The sequence below is a fragment of the Falco rusticolus genome, chromosome 8 (genome assembly GCF_015220075.1).
Source record: "Falco rusticolus isolate bFalRus1 chromosome 8, bFalRus1.pri, whole genome shotgun sequence".
Classification (NCBI taxonomy): domain Eukaryota; kingdom Metazoa; phylum Chordata; class Aves; order Falconiformes; family Falconidae; genus Falco; species Falco rusticolus.
The window spans coordinates 49446650-49469440 of NC_051194.1; the positions used below are offsets into that span (position 1 = coordinate 49446650).

Genomic DNA, 22791 nt, shown 5'->3' on the forward strand with positions numbered 1-22791 from the left:
GGCTGCCCGGCCTTCCCCGCCAGGGGCCTGGCGGCGGGCCCCCGCCCCGCGGCGGCTGCGGGCTGGCGGCCGGCCGGCCCCCGGGGAGCCGCGTCCCGCCGCGGCGCTCACAGTGAGTCTGAAGGAAAAGTGAGCGCTACTGAAACCGCCCTCTTCCCGTGTGTGAACGGCCGGTGTTCGGTGTCGTTCGTAAAGCTCTGCGCGATTACCCCGCTCCCCATGCAGGCAATAGAGGTGGCCTGTCGCTCCGGAGAGCAGGTCACTGGCCATCAGGGAACTTCAGGGGCAGTCCTCACAAGCTGGCAGTGGGGTTCTTTGCTATTGTGTGTTTACTGAAGAAGTAGGAGAATGTACTTAATTGCTCGTTTCTCCCTCTTCTTACAGGTTGTAACTTTTGCGAGAGTTGTGACATGGAGTAGGACAACCATCATTTTGAAGAGCTCCGTCATAAATACGGCTGAACACCCGTGTATCTGAATGCTGGCGCGTTTACTGGAGACTCTTCCCAACACCTGCTTGAATCGGAACCTGTAAACTTTCCAAAAGCTTCCTAATGGAGTTCCTAGTTTCCAAGGGAGATTATAGTAGATACTTCAAAAGATCTTTACTGCTACTTTCAGTATGTGTAATAGTTCTTGTGTGCACTGATCAGGACTACTATAGTTTACTTGGAGTATCCAAAGAGGCAAGTAGTAGAGAAATACGACAAGCGTTCAAAAAACTGGCATTAAAGTTGCACCCTGATAAAAATCAGGTAAGTTGCATCTTCAGCAGGTCAAAGTTGTTGAGTTAATGGATCTTCATGTTTGAACAGAAAGTGGGTTTAGTTTATCTAAAATGTTTCTGTGTTCTTGTGAAGTAAAGTAATTGCGTGGTAATGTGGTTCAGCTCAGATTTTCTGCAGAGGAAACTTACAAAAAGGGGTAGACTGGTCATATGTGGTTGTGTTGAATTTCAGCGGTATTAAATTGCTGTAGTGAAAAAAGGTTTTGAGATCATTTAATTCTCAATTATGTTTTTGTAACTAGAGGAAAACTTAGGTCTGTACCATATTACCTGGCTGGTAAAGTTTAGCTTAGGGGAACTTACTGTTTCCCTGACATGAAGTGTCATTGAGACTGATATCAGTGTCCAAGTATTGAATAGGACAAAGCAGAAATCCTGGGACTGCCAAGCCTTAACGAGGGAGGGTAATAAGGAGCTGTAGAGTAACTAGAGAAAAAACTGGGAATGGCTCAGTTTATGCTACCATGTTTTCTGAAGTACAAAGGAACCACTTTTAAATTTAAACATCATCAATTTTTCCTCACGATTTCCTGAAATAATTAGAAATTCACAAGAAATAGGAGGATTTGGATCTTTATGTGTGCAACTGCATCCGCACAGAGCCCCAGAGGACAGTAATGTACCATATGAGCTCAGGGCCTGCCTGCACTGAGTGTGTTGGAGCCTCTGAGATTGAAAGAGAAAGCCAAATTTCAACAGAGTTAGAAATGCCAACTTGTAGGTATTAATTGCAAGTTTTGTTTTCCCTGTGTTGATACTTTCAGAATAAACAGATTCTGTAGTTTCCAAAGATGCAAATACTACTAAAGATTTGTCAACAGATTATTTTCGGTGTTAAAGATGATACACAGAAGATGTAGCCATTACACAAATTCCACAATAGTAATTAGTTTCCTGTGTATCTAGGTAAATACCTTAAGAATCTTTAAGAAAAAGTATCTTTTGAATGAAGGGTGTAAGCAGAAGTTAAAAGGGTGGGAGAACGCTACAGATTTTGCTCATCACTTTTATACTGCACCAGCTTAGAACCCGAACTGCAGGTTCAAAATGTGTCTGCAGATTTTTCACCATTTTAATTCTAAAGGTACCTAGAACCAAAATGCTTTTCAAATAAAAAAGGGTGCCTCTGTCTACACCATAAGATCAGAAGGGACGAATCTGTCTTTAGATCAGAGATTTTCAAATGAGTGTGGATTCTAGGGGAGTTGAAAACATTATAGAGAAAGTAGTATGTCTTCATTCTTGAGTACTTACTTTTTTTTTCCCCTTCCATTGAAGCAAGAGTTGAAAGAAGAGGGATCACTGGAGAATGTTACAACATCCTACCAGTTCGTTCTGTATTTCAGTTGGTACTTTAGTGAGGATGAAGAAATGAGAAGATGCATCTGGCTTCAGGAAAGGAAAACTTTACTGTAGTTTGTTGGGAGATCCCAGTGTAATGTCTGCTTCCATCACAACTGACATCTTTAGTAGAGATATAAAAACACTTGCAAAGCTTATTTTCTCAGCATTATATATACAATATGGTTTATTGATTACTTACTAATTATAGTTTTCCTTACATAGAATGATCCAAATGCACATGAAAATTTTTTGAAAATAAATAGAGCATATGAGGTACTTAAAGATGAAGATCTGCGGAAGAAGTATGATAAATACGGAGAGAAAGGTCTTGAAGATCAGCAGCAAGGAGGTCGTTATGAAAGCTGGCACTTTTATCGCTATGATTTTGGTAAGTTACGATGTACGTTTGTGATTTGCTTACACCAGTCACAGGTGAAGGCAATATTCAGATCTTTTTATGCATTTCTGATGTGTCCTCCAAATTTCTGCCCACTCTGTTGTTCTCCTATAGCTGTCATTTTCTCTCTGTGGACCCAATCTTTTATTTACCCTGTTAAAAGTCTACCCAAAAGTACCAAAAATGTAATACTCTGTTTGTCTAGCCTTTTGTTCCTGCTGCTTACCTTTTTATTCGGTTATCTAACTTCTTGGGTTTTTTTAAAGTGCAAAGCTGGTTTTTTTCCTTCACTTAAATTCCAGTATTAGTGTTTCATCAGTCTTCTTTTTGACTCTTCAATGCAGGAAGATGTTTTCTGTTTAGATAAAGTATGCTGAAGTGGATTTTGAGAGATTTTTGCACTGCTAAGCCTGGTTTATATGCAATTATACAATCAGATCGGTAAAGAGGTAGTAGAAAATGGAAGAATAGTAATGGAATCATACCTAAAAGGATCTTGAGACAAGTTATTTAATGTTTGTCTCAACACATTTTTAGGTAGTTGTAGGGAAAGGCTGGGATAAACTGTTCTCAGAGCTGCTGAGTAAGCTAAAATAGGGAGCTGAAGAACATGGTTTGATTGATATTAAAGAAAAAGCTGAAATGAACGCCCACCTTGGCAAAATTTTTTTCTTATGTGGTTTGATTTAGTATGTCCCAATCTCTAAAAAATGAATGCCTGTGCAAATAGAAATTGGATAAACCAGAGGTACAACTGTCACAGGAAAATACAGAAATTATCCTAAAACTTCTTCAGATAAACAGATTTAAGACATTTTACCTGACTGAAGTTGCATTGCTTGATTGAGAAACAATTTTCTTGAATGTCTATTATCAGTAGTTTGGAGAGTGTCTGTATTTCTGTATCTATGTTTTTATATATGCGTGTGTATATGCAAATATACAGATATTTTGTATATATATACACGGATGAGCGTATATATTATATTACATGATATATAAATGGATAGTAATATAAAAAGTACCTTGTCACCTGTGGAAATTAATTTCTCTCATTGTTTATTTGCATTTAATCAGTGTATACCTCAGGTGAAATGGCATCTCACCATGTTAGGTACTGTAAAAGATCTGTAGCTATAGTAGCATAATATGATGCTGTCTAATAGTATTTCTGGTCTCTGCACTGCCTTTTGTGCATACTTGAAGTAGTAGACTGTTTTGCAGTGATGTTCTGGGTAGGACTGGTTAGCCTTTTAGAAAAGCTGTCTTCCTTACCTTTATTCTGTCTGCTTTATTCTACTGTGTTCACAAGTGCTGTTAGTGGAAAAGCTTGTGGCTGAAACACCTTTGTGATCTAAATAGTTTAGATAACCAGAGGCTGAGAGAAGTGAGAGCTTGAAGATGTTACATGTAGCGCTCTCACTGAGAGCTGAAGCTTCTTGATTTTAACCTGACAACTGGTTGGTGTTATTTCTAACAGTCTTGCTGTAACAGTGGTAGTTCAAGTTCTCTGCTCACTGGGTGGCTGGTCTACTTAAACAACAAAAGAACTGTTCTGTTCTGATGGTGACTTTTCTAGCATGAGGGTGCAGGAGTTAGCAAGAGATTAAATAAACTAAGTTTACCTATTACTAAACAAATACAGCTTTGTTGCCAAACTCTTTGCCAGCTTACTGTTTCAACTTGTGTACTGCCTTCTGTCTTGTGAATAAGATGATAGTTTGTGTCTTTGTTTTAAAGATGGCAAAAATAAAAAGCAATTATTGGTGTGTTTTTTTAATAGGTATTTATGATGATGATCTTGAAATTATAACATTGGATAGAGGAGAATTTGGTAAGTTTTAAATAAATAGCTCTATGTTTGACAACATGGCAACCCAAAGGAATAATTTTTACATTCTGAGCTGTACAGATATAGACTTCTATTGCATATCTATGCAAAAAAACTGTCAGAAAATAATCTTCAGATGAGAAAAAGAAAACAAACCCACCTGTAACGCTTCCTGGTAAACACTAGTTAGTAAGCAGATCAATATCAATAAACAGCTTAGATTAGCTTGAAAGATATTTTGTGAGATCTGTAAGAAGAAATTATTTCAGTTAAAATTCTGTTTCTCCTAATTTATCATTACTATCTTTTTTGGTCTCTTGTTGAAAAATTCACTTGATTTTTTTCTATTTTTCTATTTATAACTAACTATTTTTTCTAACTTTTCTATTAAATTTGTATTTTTTTTTTTAATCTAGTCAATTGTGCCTTGCACAAGAGGTTCAAGAGCAGAAGGTGATAACCAGATATTAAAAACACAGCGAAGTAAAACAAGGTCTAGAAAGACAACACTTTCAGTGGGGATGTCATCCAGGTTTTTTACTTTTAAAATTACAGCTGTTCATAACTAAAAGAGACTAGAGAGAAAAAATACTGGATTTTTCATCTGCATTTTGAGTACCGTTTGCTTTGTACAGACTGGATCTACATGCTGAACCAGTTTTGTAAACTGTTCTAACAGCAGAGCCTCATGATGCTCTCCATGAGAACCTGGTCTTACTTTGGTTAATTGATTTGCTGATTCTATGCATTCTTTGTAAGGATATTTTAATATAGGCAAATATAACTTGGAAAATTCACTATAAAAATTATATCCAAAACCAGAGAGACTGAAAGCCATGTAATTCAAGCTGATAACCTCTATGTGTGTATATTTTGTTGCTGCTGTTTTCTTTTATAAGCAAGAGTATTTAATTATGTTTTCCTTGACTTTTCTAGTAATTATATTAACTTGGATTTTTTAATTGCTTTTTCACTTATTAGAGGGGGATTCTACATAAAAAGATTGCCTGGTGGAACCTAGAAAATACATAAAGTGATATAAGGAAATGAAAAGTTCTAGCGAGTAAAAATCTTTCAGAACTCATTTTTTATTTTAAGGGTAACCGGATTTATGCTGTCACACGTTTCAGCTAGGTTAATCTGAAGAGAGTACATTTATTCTTAATTAGTAGAACAGATGTTGAAAGTCAGGGTGCTGATATCCTCTGAAATACAGGGGGGTTTTTTGCACTTTCCTATGGCAGCTAGTATGTGCAAGTGAGGTGCAATCTTTATCCCATCCGAGTTACTGTTACTAACTGTGACATAAATACTTAATTCAGCTTTCAGGGAAAACAATATAGGAAAAATTTACATTATAGATATAACTACATTGTAGATTTGCATTACTTAAAATTCTATTCTCTATCTAGATGCTGCTGTTAACTCAGGAGAGCTGTGGTTTGTGAATTTTTATTCTCCTCGATGCTCCCACTGCCACGAGTTAGCACCTACGGTATGTGTAACAAACAAACATACTTGGAAAATTCATTGCTTTTAGCAGCATAAAACTTAATGAAGTGAGTTCTTACACTGGAACCAAAGACAGCAATTCAAGATGCCAGGAATAAAAGATGTGCTGATTTTTCATAATACCTGTACAGGATTATATCCTTTTCTCCCCTCTTTTTTTCTAGTGGAGGGAGTTTGCCAAGGAGATGGATGGAGTAATACGCATTGGAGCTGTCAACTGTGGCGATAATAGAATGCTTTGTCGAATTAAAGGGATTAACAGTTATCCCAGTCTGTATGTTTTCAAAACTGGAATGGTGAGTGATAAAACTTAGAGCGTTTTTAGAGAGATTGAAATCTGGAAGAGTAGTTCTTTAATACTTGTTCAATCGTAGATCTTTTATAAAAAAGATCTTCCTTTTAATATATTACTTCCTTTTAATATACTACTTTTCTCTTTCTTCACCTTTGCTAATTTGATTTAGAAAGTTAACTTAAAAAATAGATATCTGGTTTATACAGTAGTTTTTATGAATCATTTTATTGTGCAACATACCACTTCTGATTTGGGAAGATACTGTCAGCAGCGGTGCTGTAGCGAAGCAGCAAGTCTATCTGAACAGTTTCTCTTACAGTATTGTAATGGACTTTTTCAAATACAAAGAATAGTCTGGTTTTTTTGAGTCTAAAGAATATGACCATGTACTTAAAGAAACTTGGAAATTCCTTCCATAACATTTCCTCCATGCTAGCTGCATTACGTACATCATGCTTTATAGCTGTTTGCTAAGTAGTGGTGCCAGGGGTGGTGTACAAATTGCACTTGAATAGTTGGTCATGTTTTCACAGTGATAAGATTTGAGAAGTTGAACATAGAAATTGTGCATACACTAAATGGGCTGATGCAAGCAATTTTTATTTAAATAGAAATATAATCATTGGGAGTTGGTGTTTCTAAGACTAAATTATCCTTGTGTTGCTGGACTTGGAAAGAAATCACATTACAAAATGTATATAAAAATTAAATTCCAAACATTCTTTATTCTTTTGTCTTCTATAGCAACCAGTGAAATATTATGGAGACAGGTCAAAAGAGAGCTTGAAGAACTTCGCCATGCAATATGTTACAAGCATAGTCACTGAGTTATGGGCAGGTAATGTTCACGTGTTTTGCTTGGGTTGTTCTTGAAATTGCTTTTACAGTATAAAATGTGGCAGAACCTATCAACTGTTGCTAAGTGTTATTTTTGAGATTTAAAAGTTTTCTGTAATTTGCTAATATACATATAAAACCTTGTTTCATAGTCATGTTTAGTCTCAAACTGATGCAAATTGTTTCACTTTTAGGAAACTTCGTTAATGCCATTGAAACTTCATTTGCTTCTGGTGTTGGTTGGTTGATCACCTTCTGTGCTGAACGTGGGGGTAGGTGTATTAAGAACTTTCCAAATAAGGCAGACAGAAAAAAGTACTAATGATGATAGTGGCATAATCCCTTTTGCTTCAAATAAAAGCTGTAAAAGATCCTAGACGATCACAGTACTTGGACTGTGGGTCATTTAAGCTCCATTTTAGAGGCAGTTTGACAAAAGGGGTGTTAATAGAAAGATTATGCTATTGAGCGCTGCTTTAATGACTTATGTGACATTACAGAAGCACAAGTGTAACCCCTCAGGAAGGGAACTGGCAGAAAAGGCCTCTTAACTTTCCAGCTCGGGCTCAAATGAGAGATACCGGATAAGAACATGTCAGCTTGTCATGGTAGCTGAGTAGAAGAAAGGATGTGTCTCCACTTTAAATCACCAATGCTCAAAAAATTACATCAGTATTTTCTCTTAAATTAGGTTTAGACATAGTTTTGGCTCTTACTACTGATGTCATGACGGAGTTCAGATTTGCATTATTTTTTGTAGCTGTTTATCACTGAATTTCTTGGGATCAGTATTGGATACAGTGTATGAGAAAGTTGGGATCAGTATTGGATACAGTGTATGAGAAAGTTGCCTTGGTTAGCTGGTAGAGCTAAGTAAATGTGCTACACCTTTGACAAATAAAGATTTCTCCGTCTTACAAAGAGACCTTTGTTCTGTGAACTGAATAACTAGAGCTGCAGTCCTGGATTTGCATTTGTAAATAGCTTGATTTCAAGTTGCAGTCCTTTTGATATTAAATTTTCAACTTCGGTCCAGTTAAAGCGAGCTTGATGCATATTCTTATTTCAGAAAAAAATCTGCATCAGAAGGTAACTATTGAAAGTCTGGATGGGTAATTACAGCATATGATGTATTTATTATAGTGAGTTATGATTTGAATCACAGAAAATTGGTCTTTCCATTGAAATCTCATTTGAAGTCAATGTATAAATACCTCTTGGGGTTATTTTTTTTTTTTTATAGAACATTGATCTTGAAGACATTTTAAAGGTCAGTCTTAGTATAGCAAATAAAATACTAGGTTTTTTTTAATGACAACTCTGTTGATGAAGCAAGACAATGTTATTCACGTTATTTTTAACTTAAGATTAGACAACCATCAAGTGTTCATTACTAGATGCTACAACTTCAAGTCACTGAAATACTGGATGAATAGCCAGGAAGTGTGCCCTTTGAAATGGTCACCTTTTTAGGGAGGAAAGGGGTAATTTTAAACGAGTAGGTTTAGTGCGTTAATAATTTGAAGTTTTATGTTGTAAATAAATCACTTCTATTTTGCAGATTGCTTGAGTTACCAAACGCGCCTTAAGCTAGCTGGCATGTTGGTAAGCAGCGTTTCACTTTGAAAGCATTACCTGTTACATTTAAAACAAATTAACAGAAGTGAAAGCTTCAAGTTGTAGCTAAAACTCTCATTGAGCTTAGTGGAACCAAGTTTTCATCCATTAACTTTCAGAAGAGAAGAGTGATATATCTTTGACTTACTAGCAATTGGAATAACACTAAATTGTAAAATAATTTTATGAAATATGAATGAATATTAACTAATGAATTACAGTGCGGTTTCCTTCCATTTTCTAGATGTTGTATATAATTGTTTCTGTTGGGATTTTCAAAAACATTTCTGAACCTGAAATTGAAAAATAATCTTCTCTGGTTTTGTGTCAGTTTTGTGTTTTTATTTATTTTTCTTTTTTCTTACAGGAAGGTCTTGTTAATGTAGGCTGGATGGACTGTGGCACCCAGGGTGAGCTTTGTGATAATTTAGATATCTCATCTAGTACTACAGCATACTTTCCACCTGGAGCCACCATAAATAACAAAGAGAAAGGAGGTGTTTTGGTACGAGTTGTTCCTCAACTGTTCTGTATCTAGATAAAATAAGGTGATGACAAAGGAATGTGTAAATAATTTTCAGACTGATTATATACAATTGAAAAGATACTTTTTTCTTCTAAGCTTGGATGCCCTGGTATGAGTTTGTATCCCTCCTGGCTTCTAAGGCAGCGGTCCCCAGTTTGCTGCTGTGCTTGAAGAGTGAACAGGAGCATGCTGCAGCCTGTAGCTCTGCCTAGCCACCTCGGGAGCCTCCACGAGCAGCTGTGGGAACACGGGGTGGGATGTGCTCTGTGACAGGCCCAAGAGCTAGTTCTAAAGCTGCTCTGCTACCCAGCTATCCGGGGCAAATTTGGGGGTCTCCTCTCCCAAGTAACAAGCGATAGGATAAAAAGAAATGGCCTCAAGTTGCACCAGGGGAGGTTTAGATTGGATATTAGGAAAAGATTTTTTTGTTGAAAGGGTTCTCAAGCATTGGAACAGGCTGCCCAGGGAAGTGGTCTTTTAATGCCCTGGCGGTAGATATGGTGCTTAAGGACGTGATTTAGTGGTGGACTTGGCAGTGCTAGGTTAACCGTTGGACGTGGTGATCTTAAAGGTGTTCTTCAACGTAAACAACTCTACAGTTCTGTGATTTGCCACATGCCCCACATTTTTATTCCAGAAGGAGTGTGCCCTGGGTATCACGAGTTTGAGAAATACTACTCTGAGCGGAGTACTGCTGTGTGATAAAAGTACTCCTACGATGTCTGTCAGTATGGATTGTATTGTTCAGCCCTGTTCTAATATTGCAACCTCCTTCTGGGTTTGTGTGGTAGTTTTAACTTCCTTAATTGATGGGAGACACTTTTCAGTTTGAAGCACGGCTTGTTCCTTTATTGTCACTACTGTTACCTGTGTCTTTAAAAGGAGGAAATTAAATTTGTAACCTACTTACTTTCAACCTTGTAACTTACCAACTCTTGAGTTACTGATTCATATTACTTCCTAAATTTTTTAAATTACTGAAACTTGCATATCTGTACAGTACAGTTAAGGAAGGCTGTAAGACTAGATTGGAGATCAACTTGATTGTCAAATTTGGCTTGAAATTTTAATTTTAGCCCCCATTTTGACAAAATGTGATATTTTGAGTTTAATATTGTAGGAAAAGCTAAAAAGCAGTATTCTGAGAGTGATGTTTGTTAAATTATATATATGCAAAAGAAGTCGATCAAATAACATGTTATTAACTGTACCCTTCAGTTGATGGCAAGGAACAAATCAGAATAATTTCCCTGACACTTTGAGTACTAATCATCAACAGTCAGGTTGATTGTAATTCCTTATAGTAAACACAGTTAACCTTTTTTCCTAGTTTCTTAAGTCCTTGGATGCCAGAGAAATATATCAGGAAGTAATGCAGCATCTGCCGGACTTTGAAATTATCTCTGCAGCATCATTAGAGGTAAATTTAAAAAAAAAAATTAAGATTTCTTTAAATAATGTAGTTTTGTATCTTTATCATTACTTTTTACATTTTCAAATCCTGTTGACACAACAACCTAATATTTGTTTAACTGAAAATTACTTTTTTTCTTTGTAGCCAACATTATTTAACATTGTTTGTCTGTGTTTACTTTTGTTGTTTAGCAAAAAAACAAAAGCAAGGGAGGGGTTTTATTTAATAGGAAAATAGAAAACCACAGAAATTGCTATTGCAACTTACTTTGCAATTGTAACTTTCAAGTATTTTAAAAATTGACTACATTGTAGAGAATGTTCTAAATTTTGTCAGTAATGTAAGAGAGAAAAAAAACAACTTGTTGATCCATGATAAGTTATGTGTGAACTGAAATTAGGAGTCATAAATGTTACTCATGTCTTAGAGGAAAAAGAAGAAGAAACCTCTTTTCATACTTGTAGTAGCATTTACCAGCTTAATCTACAACAGGAAACGCAAAAGGAAACAAAAAGTGTAGAAGGTAGCATGTATCCAGCTTTTTTTTTCAGAATTTTTTTTCCTCTTTCCCTCTTTACAAGACAGTAAAAGGAAATTTAGTGGAAGGACTACATGAAAGAATTTGTTTAGTGTAGGAGGTCATTTGGAGATCAGCTGAATAATTGAGTGTTTGCCTTTGTAAAACATAAAAGGAATTTACAAGTTAGTGTAAGTTGGGAATAATTTTTTTGTGTGTGGTTTTGTTTTGTTCCTTTATTTAAAGGACCATCTGGCTCATCACCGATGGCTGCTTTTCTTCCAGTTTGGGGAGAGTGATAAATCAAATGTACAGGAATTTAAGAAACTTAAGTTTTTACTTAAAGATGAACATATTCAGGTAAGTGCTCACTCATCTAATGTGAAGTACCATTTACATTCAGAGAACAAGTTACGTTTTTCATTATTATCAGCTGTTACTATCACCTGTGGTACTGAAAGAGATACACTCTCATATGGTATATCTGTCATAAAATTTTTAATTTAAAGCAAGCAGTGAAGTTTCCCATACAGTTTGAATCATTTAAAAGTAGTTAGGAAATATTTATCTTTTAAATCTGCTCTCTCATGGGAAATGTTGCTGCAGATCTCATTCAGTTAACAATTAAAAGTTAACACTTCAACAACAAATGTATATGAAACTTTATTTTAATTATTCACAAAACCCTATAATTGTCTTGAAAGTTTTCTTAATAAAAAAATCAAATTCAAACTTTGTACTGAAGACATATGGATTGTGTTAATCTGAGGTATGTATTTTTGAAAAATTGTTGCATTGACTAAAAAAATTTTAATGTCAAATCTATTTTAGGTGTCTTTTTGCGTCCTTGCTATTTTATTAGAGGGCGAAAAAAAGAGGATTCTTTAAGATTTTATTCCCCATTTTGGCCTTTGATTTAAAAATTAGCAAGCAACCTAATACAGCTGTGCTAGTAGTTTTCCTCAAACATCATAGTTAAGACCTCTGTTTACTTTTCCATATTTTTACCTTTTCTTCCTTACTCTCTTACTGACTTTCAAAATATGTTAATCTATATAAATTAGGATACTGTAATTAAAATGGCACTATCTGTTAATTAGGTTGGCAAGTTTGACTGTCTTTCTTCACCAACCATCTGCAACAAACTATATGTCTATCAGCCTTGTTTAGCAGTCTTCAAAGGAAAAGGAACTGGAGATTATGAAATTCATCATGGTAAGGGAAACTTTGACAAATTCAAGTCATTACATAATCCCTTTGAGATGACACTGTCTTTGGCCAAGTGCATTTGTTTTCCCAAAGAACCGTTTTGTAGTTCTGATATTTGCTAATTTTCCTCTGACCTTACTGTAGCCTTGAACAAACCTACCAATTCCTGTTTTTTTTTCCTGGGCAAGCCAAGGGTTTTATTTTGTCTTTATTATCCTGCCTGTTTCAGTGTCACTTACACAATTACATACAAATGAAATCTCTGAAGCTGATCAGGACAGCTTATACTTTGAGTAGGATAACCACAGTGGTGTAAGGCACACACTTCACCGAGGCCTAACATGCTAGTTACACCGTGCTGCCAAGCTGAGAAGCTCAGGATTTGATTATATGTCTCACTGCACTAAAACTAGTTCCATGTTTTGTTGGCTAACATCCAAGAAAATCTGTACTGAGACTTTTACCACTTACTTTCATTTCCAAAGTCGTAGTTTCCTTCCAGGAAAGGTTGGAACTTTGTTACTGTGTACCGCTGAAAGGATTCAAACATACTGGTTGAAGAACTGAGCCTGAAGCAAAACCTGTAGCTTGCAGCAATAGGTGTAGCTTCATCCAGAATGCATCATCACAAGGCAATGATGCAAGATGAAGTTCTCATTTTTCAGCCTCTGAAGTATTAGAAACAGCTTGCTAGAATTAAGTTTCAACCCCAGTACTGTAATAAAGGAGGAACGTTTTTGACCGCTTCGAAAAGATCAGTTGTATCTAAGAGGGAAAGATGATTTCGTACATTTAATGGTTCCTGCTGGGAAAAGCCTTCTATACTTTTTGCAGTTCCCCCTCCTGCAAAGAAGCCAAGAAAGGGTTATATACATACAGCATTTTTAGATCTCTTTATAATGGCATAGGTTACAAATAATGTAAGAGAAATACATAGGACTACAGTGCATACCTTCTTTTCTGAATGGTTTGTTTTACTATTTACAAAATAGATGGCATCTAGAGCATTTGCAAGTCATCTTGCTCCAGTATTCATAACAATGAATATGCGAAAGAATCAAGCTTTTTTATATGCCGTGTTGAAGAGCTTTCAACAGCTTAAAAGCTTTTTAATATGCTGTGTTGAAGGGCTTCAACAGTTCAAAATCTAAGAACAAAAATAAATCTTACTAAGTCACTGTGCAGTGACTTCAGATTTAGTTACCCTGAAGTTCTTATTCTCAGTTCATTTCAAGACACAAACTCTCATTTCTGCTGACAAGTATGTTGAAGGGTATGAAGAGACTTGATCTTTGCCCACTGGAGCTGTGTCAGCAGGAACTTCAGTTACACCTAAATAGCTGTGACTTACCAATATAATTTATTTTGCTTGAAGTTTTCAATACCTCTGCCAAGGCAAGTGTATCTAGAATAGGAACTCTTAATTCCAACAAACACTAGTAAGATGGTATAACAGCCAACAGACCATTCAAAAAAACCAGTCATTTTATTTGACAAAAACATGTTATGTCTTGGATAAAACATTTATTTGGCTAATATTGGGTAAATATCCAGTTTAATATTTAGCCAAATACCAACTATCACCTAGAGTATGTCTTTCCTGTGTAGGTTAGGACAGTTGAACATTGTCATCCTGTGAAAAAGCAAGCCAGTACCTGTCTAATTTATTTAGGCACGCCATGTTTAAAGATCAGCCAAGGGAACTACGGGACTCGTGTTGCTGTGGCTAAGGTTTTTTTAACGAAATCTCTCATAGAGAAGAATAAATTTTCCTTTTTACATTGCTCTTTGAAGGAAAGAAGATCTTATATGACATTGTTGCATTTGCCAAAGAGAGCGTCAACTCTCATGTTATCACACTGGGACCTCAGAATTTTCCTGACAAAGAGAAGGAACCATGGCTTGTGGATTTCTTTGCACCGGTAAATATGTAGTATCTACATTTCCCTTCTTCTAAAATCTGTTAGGTGACTATGTAACAAAATACTACCAGTATCTTGAAAGTGTCCTCCGTCATCATGAGATGGTACTGTAATTTCTCATTCCTTGGCAGCACTAGTTCCTAGTCCGTGTGGGTTTTGTATTGAGTGGAGTCTGTGGTCAAAGCAGCATATTATTCATCTCAAACCGTGTACGTTCTCCTGAGAGCCAACTGCAGGGAAAGCAATTGCACTTACTTGCATTTTATTTTCTAGTGGTGTCCTCCTTGTCGAGCTTTGTTACCAGAGCTGAGAAAAGCATCAAAACATCTTTATGGTCAGCTTAAGTTTGGAACACTAGACTGTACTGTCCATGAAGGGCTTTGCAACATGGTAAGATGCAGAAACTTTTTAAAAAAAAAAAAAAAAAATCCTTTCAAAGAATATTACTTTTCTTCTAGTTGGGGGCAGTGGGATGGGGGCAGACAGTGCCTGTTCTTTAATATTACTTTCTTAAAGGGTAGTAAACAAAAAGGGACACTTGTATCATTGTTTTCAAAGGAGCAAACTATGTAACCACTACAGATAATATATTAATGCAAAATACAAGTCACACCTTGTTCTGATTTCATAGTGTTGTTGGAAGACTCTGGAAGTGTCAGAATTTAATAATTCCTGGGGTTTTTAAGAGGAAAAAAAGAATTAAAGCAGACCCAGAAAGTTTTTCCTAGTGTGTATATACATATGTACATGCATTCTTTTTGTTCTTCACATAGAAGTTTAAAAAACAGTAAAATATTTTAAAACACAAGTTTTATACTGATATAATGCTCTTTGAAGGTGTCTGCAAAACCACTTCTAATTCAGTTCAACCTTAACTGGCTTGGCTTTTTGTTTTATAGTGCTTAAGTAGTGCAGGATCAATTTCAAAGTAAAAGAAAGTTTATTATTTACCAATTTGCATTTTATTTAAAGATATAGTAATGGAATTAATTTTAAAAAAAATCTTGACTAGTTTTTCATGTTTAAATTTACTTAACTTTTACTTCAGTGAATTTATTGTGGTAGAAATTACTGTCATTGCTTTTCCTGAATTCCAGAAAATACCACATTTTGACAGCTTTCCTGCAACCATATTTTATTCTTCACAAGAGCTTTTTACATTACTGTTTTATTTATCTTTAAAATGTGAACGTCTTAAAACACATGAAAAATAAGCAAAAAAGGACAAACTTTTTTGTTTTATTTAGATGTATTTACACACTGAAGAATTCAAATCATTGAAGCATCTGTGTTCAGTAGTAAACAATACTGTTATTCATACAGTACAAGTATTTGCACCTGAAGACTGGGAATAGCTTTAAAGTTAGGGCTTAGAAGGCCCATGGATTAATTCCTTTATTGTGGAGCACAGCAAAAGGACTACTGGCTGGTTTTCAAATTCAGAACAAACTGTGCCATCTCTGAATACAATTGGCAACCTACCTGTACTGATTTGTATTGTTTCAAACTCCCATTTGCATCTAAGTCTGAGCAGTTGTACTGTACAAACTGTACAGCTTAGCAGTTGTGAGCCACCGATACCAATGGCAGTTAAAGTACAAGAAGCCTAATCGTTCCTTGCAATTTCTTATTGTTTGTTTTTGTCAGCATAACATTCGAGCTTATCCAACAACAGTTGTGTTCAATCAGTCTGATGTTCATGAATATGAAGGACATCACTCTGCTGAGCAGATCTTAGAGTTTATAGAGGTATGTAAATTATAATTCTCATTGCATGCTCTGTATGCAACTTATCCACAAACTTGTTCTTTAGTTGGAAGAGTCCAAGATTTTTATTTTTTAAAATTAATAAGACTAGTAAGATAAAGAGTGGGAAAAAACCCAACCTTTTGGGCAAGGGAAGTGATCCAGCAACTGTCCGTCTGGGACTTGACACCTGATGGAATAATTTCCTACTCTGTCGAGTAATTTTCATTAAAGATCATTAGCAAATAACTGAAGATCCCTTCCAATCTGCAGAGTAATAGTAATGATTTCTATCTCATAGAGAGGATAAAGAAATTAAAGGCATGAAGTGCTACAATATTACAGTGAAAATGCCTCACGTACACACCTTAACATAGGAGGTTCACATTTTTGTCAATTAGCTTGCTGCCCTCCATGCTTCTCAGCTGTTTCTTGGTCTTTCTTAACTTGCTGAACTGCAAATCGTTGGTACTTGTCATTGTTGCTGCCAGAGTTCTGGCACCCATCTTTCCTCCAGCATTCAGGTTCTCTCGCTGCTAGATCCGCAGAGTGTTTTCTGCTCTTTGAAGAGACTATTTGTTCTCTCCAGGTAGCCCAGGAAAAGCAGGTGTAATAGCACACATGCAGGAACAGGCGGGCATAGTCTTTTTCAGCTGCTATCCAGAGGCCCCTAGTGCACCAGAAGAATACGTATGGTGTTGACAGCCTAAACAGCATGGCTGAGTCTCATAATGCCTGTTCTTGCCAAGGAAGCTGAATTTCTTGCCTTTTGCGTCCCTTTTTGGAGAAGAGGTAGAAAACTTTTGCAGCCTGGCTATAGTTTTTTGATCACTTTTCTCAACAAATCAGGCATGTGATTGTAATGAAGGGATGATTTCTGATGCTTCCATGCCTTTCAGTGGCATGGAGTCCTCCCTACCACAGCATCAAGCATATTTCACTAAAAGACGAACATTCCCAGGATTTGGTTCAGTCTGTTTGTATGTGATGGCACTGGATACGGGATAATTTGTTCTTGCAAAGTATGTATATAAGCTGTCTTCACTTTAGGATCTTAGGAATCCATCGGTGGTCTCCCTAACACCAGAGACATTTGTCGAATTAGTTCAGAGAAGAAAACGAGAGGAAATCTGGATGGTTGACTTCTACGCTCCATGGTGTGGACCTTGTCAGGCTTTAATGCCAGAATGGAAAAAAATGGCCAGAGTAAGTGACATTCAAATATTTCTCTGCTTTTGTGTCTTCTTCTGTGCAATTATTGAGATAGTACAACTGCTGTCTTAGAGATCTGTCAGCCAGGAAAGACTAGTGATTAATACTGGGGACAAACAGGGAATTCCTACCTGACGACAATTTTGTATTGTTTCAAATACAACGTTTTTCTTTAATTTTTTAAAAGTTCAGTACATCGATGTTGTATGCCAGTTTTTTCCTGTTGATACATGTGTGTTTTCCAAGAAAAGATTCAGAGTAGCTAACTTTCATCGATGCTTAGTGCTTTATATAGACAACAGCTCTGCATTTGTTTAAAACAAAATATGAAAAAAAACCATTTGTCCATAAATAACAATTGGTGGAAATAATTTGCCCATTTATTCTCAGTATTCTTTATGATCATTAGTCATCTTTAGGATAGCACGTAGACCTCGGGGAAACCTCTGACTTGAATTTCAGGTTAAAGGAATTCGGTCTTCTGCATCTTAATTATTTCCTGTACTAGGAAGACTCTTTTCTGAGCTCTTGTTTTCTTCACTGAAAGTAAAGAAATGTTAAACATACACTTTCAAGGCTCATTGTCAGTTAGCTGAACTACACACACATCAATATGGAATTGTTGGGATTGGGGAGGGTGTTCTTGTTTTGCAGGGTCATTACAATGTTCTCTCATTTGCAAAGGTAGTATTACTTTAATGAAAACCATCTGGGTCTTCCTGGACACGTTACCAGGAATTTGAACTAGAAACTTTAGGTAAAAAAGGTAGGGCTTTGGAAAAAATTCCATGACTGTCAGACATTTAGAACTCACCTAGACTAGGAGTTCTCACCAGGATTCTGTATTCTAGTCAAATGTCTGTGAAGTGTCAGTAGCTCTGTAGTACGTGTTCAGTAATCATCAGCTTCCCTGCCCGTGTCACGTGGTTTGGGCCTTTGCAAGAAATAGTGTGGTCAAGACACAGGTCAACTGTGCAACCGATAGCACATCCATACTGTCGTAATTACTGAGCCTAGGATACGAAACACGGTAACAGGTAGTTCTGATACTAAATAATCACTCCTATGCACCTTTGAGGCAAGGCAGGTGCCTCCTGAGCCCTGTGCATGCAGCTTATACTCAAATACATGTGCATGACAGGAATGCGCCTGGGTGGCTGCCTTTCATCAGGGGCCAGTGACCCATCTACAGGTAGGAAGAAAACCATGTGATAATCTTGGTTTCTTTTGTTGGGTGTTTGTCCCCAACTAAGTGATTAAGACTTACATTCTGAGGCATTACTGAACTCGTAGTACAATTGATTAGCATATTTGATTGTAGGTTTTCTTCTTTTTTTCAGATGTTAAATGGATTAATCAACGTAGGCAGTGTGGATTGTCAAAAATACTATTCTTTCTGTCACCAAGAAAATGTTCGGGGATATCCTGAAATAAGACTCTTTCCTCAAAAATCAAACACAGCTCATCAATATTTGTAAGTAGGTTACTTCAGTTTGGGAAATGTTAGATGATGTGGAACAAGACAAATAAATACCTTCCGTTCTGTAGAAAAGGCTCGTCACAGCTGTTAAAGCAGGCTGTTACGGTATTACTTTTATATTACAATTATATTATGTTATGATATTACTTTTATATTACTATTATAACATTACTGCGCTAGATATTACTGACTTTGTTACTTCAAACTAGTGCCATTCTATTATGCCATTTCATTTCAGTAATTTGAACTGAGACTGCTTCAGGAATCTTAATTTTTATTTCTTGTTATTTATTGATTTGCAGTTTTCTAACTTTAATTGCCTGTAAAGTCGATTATTTAAATCATATAATATAAAAATACTACTAGGCCTAATTGATTGCAGCTTTATCTTTAGGGAACAGTGATGTAGCCATCTGATCATCCCCCCTGCCAACAGTCTGTTAGGAGAGACAATTTTTGCAAAGGTGCTATCTCTAGTTATCCCATTCACTGTGTCATTAGTGTGGAAGCATTAGTCATTAACAAAACAAAAAAAATTCTATGGGAAATAAAATCTGGTCAAAAACAAACAGCCTGTCCCCTCTATTTCGCAGTACTGTTCCAAGATCCAGGGATTTTAGGAAGCACATGCATATTTAAAGATAGATAACCATCTGAAATAGCAGATGTGTTGCTTCATTATTTTACAAACTGGAAGGTTCTATTAAGTGTTGGCAGAGAATAAACTGTAATGCCTCTCCATCATAGTGTTTAACAGTAGACTTCAGTAGCTTTAATCATTGGAATGCTTGCTTTTACTCAGTTCTTCTAGAAGAAGTTTCTTTGAAAAGCAGATATATTTTTCTTGGTGAAAACAACTAAGTTGGTGAATATGACTGTTAAGTGCCAAATTCCTAATCACGAGTGAGCTATTTCCTGCAAAAATAAGGAAGTCTGTCTCTTAAAATAAAGATCACCCAAAACTATCCAGTCAGATTTTGACCAGGTAACTATTGAAAAATACTTCGTTATAAAGTTGTAAATTAGTGGATATGAATCCTGAATTAATCTTTTTTTCTAACCTGCCACTGGAATTTCAAAACTAAGCAAATGTCCTGGAAGTCCAAGTAACCAGTTTGCCTGGCTTTTCTACTGTCACATTGATGGAAATATATATATATATATATATATATATATATATATATATATAAAATTAATAACTCTGTTCTTGTAATGAGTGAACATAAATTAGGAAATATATAAGATGTTTCAATTTAATTCTCATGTTTCTTCGAGCCTGCAATTTTATCTGGAGTTATTACTGAAAATCTTTCATTCTAGCTATCAAAGCTTATGTGCTCCAAATCAAGGTTCTTGCTCTCTTGACATAGAATTTTCTTCTCTTCATCTTCTGGTCCTTAATTCTGTATCTTTGAATTGTATTAATAAGATTTTTATTTATTCAGATTTGAAAGCGAGGTAGAAATACATCCTAATACATCTGCATTTAAGTTCATCATTTTGTCATCTCCACTCTACGGAGTGTTTTTTCAAACAATGCAAACTACTGTGCAACTGGATTTTTGTTTTCTTTTTAATCTTTTAATAGTAGCTACAATGGATGGCACAGAGATTCATATTCACTGAGAGGCTGGGCATTGGGGTAAGTTACTGCATTAAACTTTGTTCACAAGCTGCTTATATAGTTTGCTTGCTAGGAAAAATTAATGTTTAAATGCTCTGTAAATCAAGAATTAGAAACATTCAGGTATATGTATTGCTCAAATTGAGATGTTAAAAGTTTCCACATCTTTTGATTCAAGTTTTTAAAATATGGAGAAATAGCATATTCCTTACTGTCCACCCATTTTCTGAAGACCATATTATTATTCTGTCTTCCACTTTTACAAAGCAGTTGTCTTATAGTACAAAGGGTAAAAGTAGGGATTTTCAGACTAGTAATATTCTTTATTTCAGAAATTTTTCTTATGCTTAAATGGAATTTGGGTATGTTTTAAAGTTTTGAATGGATTATGACTGTTATTTTTCTGTTCCACAGATACTTACCACAGGTGTCTGTAGACCTGACTCCTCAGAGTTTTACAGAAAAAGTTCTCAATGGAAAAGATCACTGGGTCATTGATTTTTATGCTCCTTGGTGTGGACCTTGCCAAAGTTTTGCTCCTGAATTTGAGATCCTTGCAAGGGTAGGTTTTTAACTGTATTAGCGGATTGTTATAGTGGTAATGGTTAAAATACAATTGATTGGCACTTTCTTTCTTAGCAATCATCCAAAAATCACATACCCCCAGTGAGCCTCCTTCTCACTGAAAGTCCACGCTTGTAGGTCCCACTTGCCAGTGTGCATTGTCCCTTGCACAGACCCTCTATGGAGACAGATTTCAGCTTATGATGAGGTGACCTTTGGAACCGTGATGTGCTTTGCCCTCAATTCAAGTAGTAGTGCTCCGCTGAACACGCAGGGACTTCTCATACAAGGTTAACAGTCTGAGAAGCAAGCAGGCAACTAGCCTTGAGATATTTAAAAGATTTGAGCAACACTTTTTGTTTACTTCCAGCTGCGCTGCTGGCTTATTCATGATTTGCTTAGAGTCACCCATGGAAATGTGAAATTTGTTTCTAATATGCATTTCTTTTTAGAATGTTAAAGGAAAAGTGAAAGCTGGAAAAATAGACTGTCAGGCGTATGCTCAGACCTGTCAAACAGCTGATATCAGAGCCTACCCTACTGTTAAGTTTTACCCCTACCAAGGAGCAAAGGTAAAGTGTTTCCTTTGTGTGCGCTGCTGAATGGGTACTGTTAGTAGATCTATTTCATGTCGCAGTAAGACTTAAGAGATTATTTCTGTAACATATTAAAGTGCATTACTTTGATATTCTGGAGATGCAGTAATAATAAATTTCAGTAGTACTTAAAATAGTAGGACAATGATAATGTAAAGTTTATTATTTTTCAATAACACATTGTTACTGTAACAGAACAGTAAAATGGGGGCTTAACTAGAACCAGGGTTTAATTTTTCAGGGATCTCATGTCACAAAGTGTTTTTCAACCTTAACTAATTCTACCACTGGCTACCCAAAAGCAGGAAAGGTCTCTCTCCAAATGAAATACGGACAACTTCGTTTTGGCTAAGGAGAAATCTCTTTCAGTATAATCGCAGTATTTCATTATAATTATCACTTGAAAAATGATTTTAAGATTGAAAAATGACTAAAAATACTGTGTTCTGTCTCAAAAATAAACCTTATCAAACCATTTCAATTATCACTGTGACTCTGAGATCAACATATGCTACTAGCAGAACAGTAGTAATAAATTAAAAAATTGAAAATTATCCAAATAGGTCTAGGAAATTGCCTTTATTCTGGTAAAACTACTAAATTACAAGAATCTTATAGTCGTCTTTTTAAATGTATCAATGCTGAAGAGAAATATTCAATGCATTCCGATAGTTAAACCAATTCTTTTAATTATACTTTCCTTTTCTTTTTTTAACTGAATCTATTTTGGAAAGTTTTAGAAATCCTTCTTGCCCCAATCCCATCAAATTCAATGAGACTTTTCTGTGGTGAGGAGGAATGGCTTTCCAGCTCTCCATAGTAGCGACCCACACAGACAGATTTCACGAACAGAGATTACAAAGTGGCAGACTTTGTAATGGGTTGTCTACGTTACTGAGCTGTATAAATGTGAGAAAATTACAACTATTTCAGGTTTCTTGTAAGGATCAAGACAAAATCTACGTAGTTCAAATCTTGTGTCATTTTGAAAACTAGCAGCCAAGAGTGGTTCTTACTATAATTAGCATTGTTTAAAAGGAGCTAAAAATATACCTGTGAATCATAAACAAACTTGCCGGAGCCACCATGTCTTCCTCCCTGCACTCCTCTTGAACTTTATCTGAAAGTAAGCAGATTTTCTATTCGGTGTAGAGAATGGTTAATGTTACACAATTTTTAATATTTTTTTCCCAGAAAAATGTTCTTGGGGAATATATAGACAGCAGAGATGCAAAAGGTATTGCTGACCTTTTGAATGAAAAATTAGAAGCAATTCAAAATAAAGGAAAAAGAAAAAAATCTAGAAATAAGGTAAGAATACTTATTGTGGGGCCTTTTGCAAGACTGATATTATTGTAAAGA

At 35.9% G+C, this 22791-nt stretch overlaps 1 protein-coding gene across 2 annotated transcripts in view; it reads left to right on the plus strand.

Moving 5' to 3' along the window:
* Positions 1-22791, plus strand: part of DNAJC10 (DnaJ heat shock protein family (Hsp40) member C10) — a 32077-nt gene that overhangs the window by 382 nt on the left and 8904 nt on the right. Inside the window, exons 1-22 of one of the 2 annotated variants that reach the window (XM_037398199.1) lie at positions 236-258; positions 385-754; positions 2353-2518; positions 4311-4361; positions 5771-5853; positions 6035-6166; positions 6910-7003; positions 7197-7274; positions 8564-8607; positions 8987-9124; positions 10476-10565; positions 11323-11436; positions 12177-12291; positions 14080-14207; positions 14481-14597; positions 15855-15956; positions 17004-17159; positions 18506-18639; positions 20234-20287; positions 20684-20831; positions 21286-21405; positions 22624-22740. In XM_037398199.1, the coding sequence (XP_037254096.1) occupies positions 554-754; positions 2353-2518; positions 4311-4361; positions 5771-5853; positions 6035-6166; positions 6910-7003; positions 7197-7274; positions 8564-8607; positions 8987-9124; positions 10476-10565; positions 11323-11436; positions 12177-12291; positions 14080-14207; positions 14481-14597; positions 15855-15956; positions 17004-17159; positions 18506-18639; positions 20234-20287; positions 20684-20831; positions 21286-21405; positions 22624-22740 (2382 nt within the window). In that variant the 5' untranslated portion in view covers positions 236-258; positions 385-553. Of the gene's footprint in view, positions 1-235; positions 259-384; positions 755-2352; positions 2519-4310; positions 4362-5770; positions 5854-6034; positions 6167-6909; positions 7004-7196; positions 7275-8563; positions 8608-8986; positions 9125-10475; positions 10566-11322; positions 11437-12176; positions 12292-14079; positions 14208-14480; positions 14598-15854; positions 15957-17003; positions 17160-18505; positions 18640-20233; positions 20288-20683; positions 20832-21285; positions 21406-22623; positions 22741-22791 lie in introns of those variants that run through there. The other variant, XM_037398198.1, reaches the window with a different exon arrangement.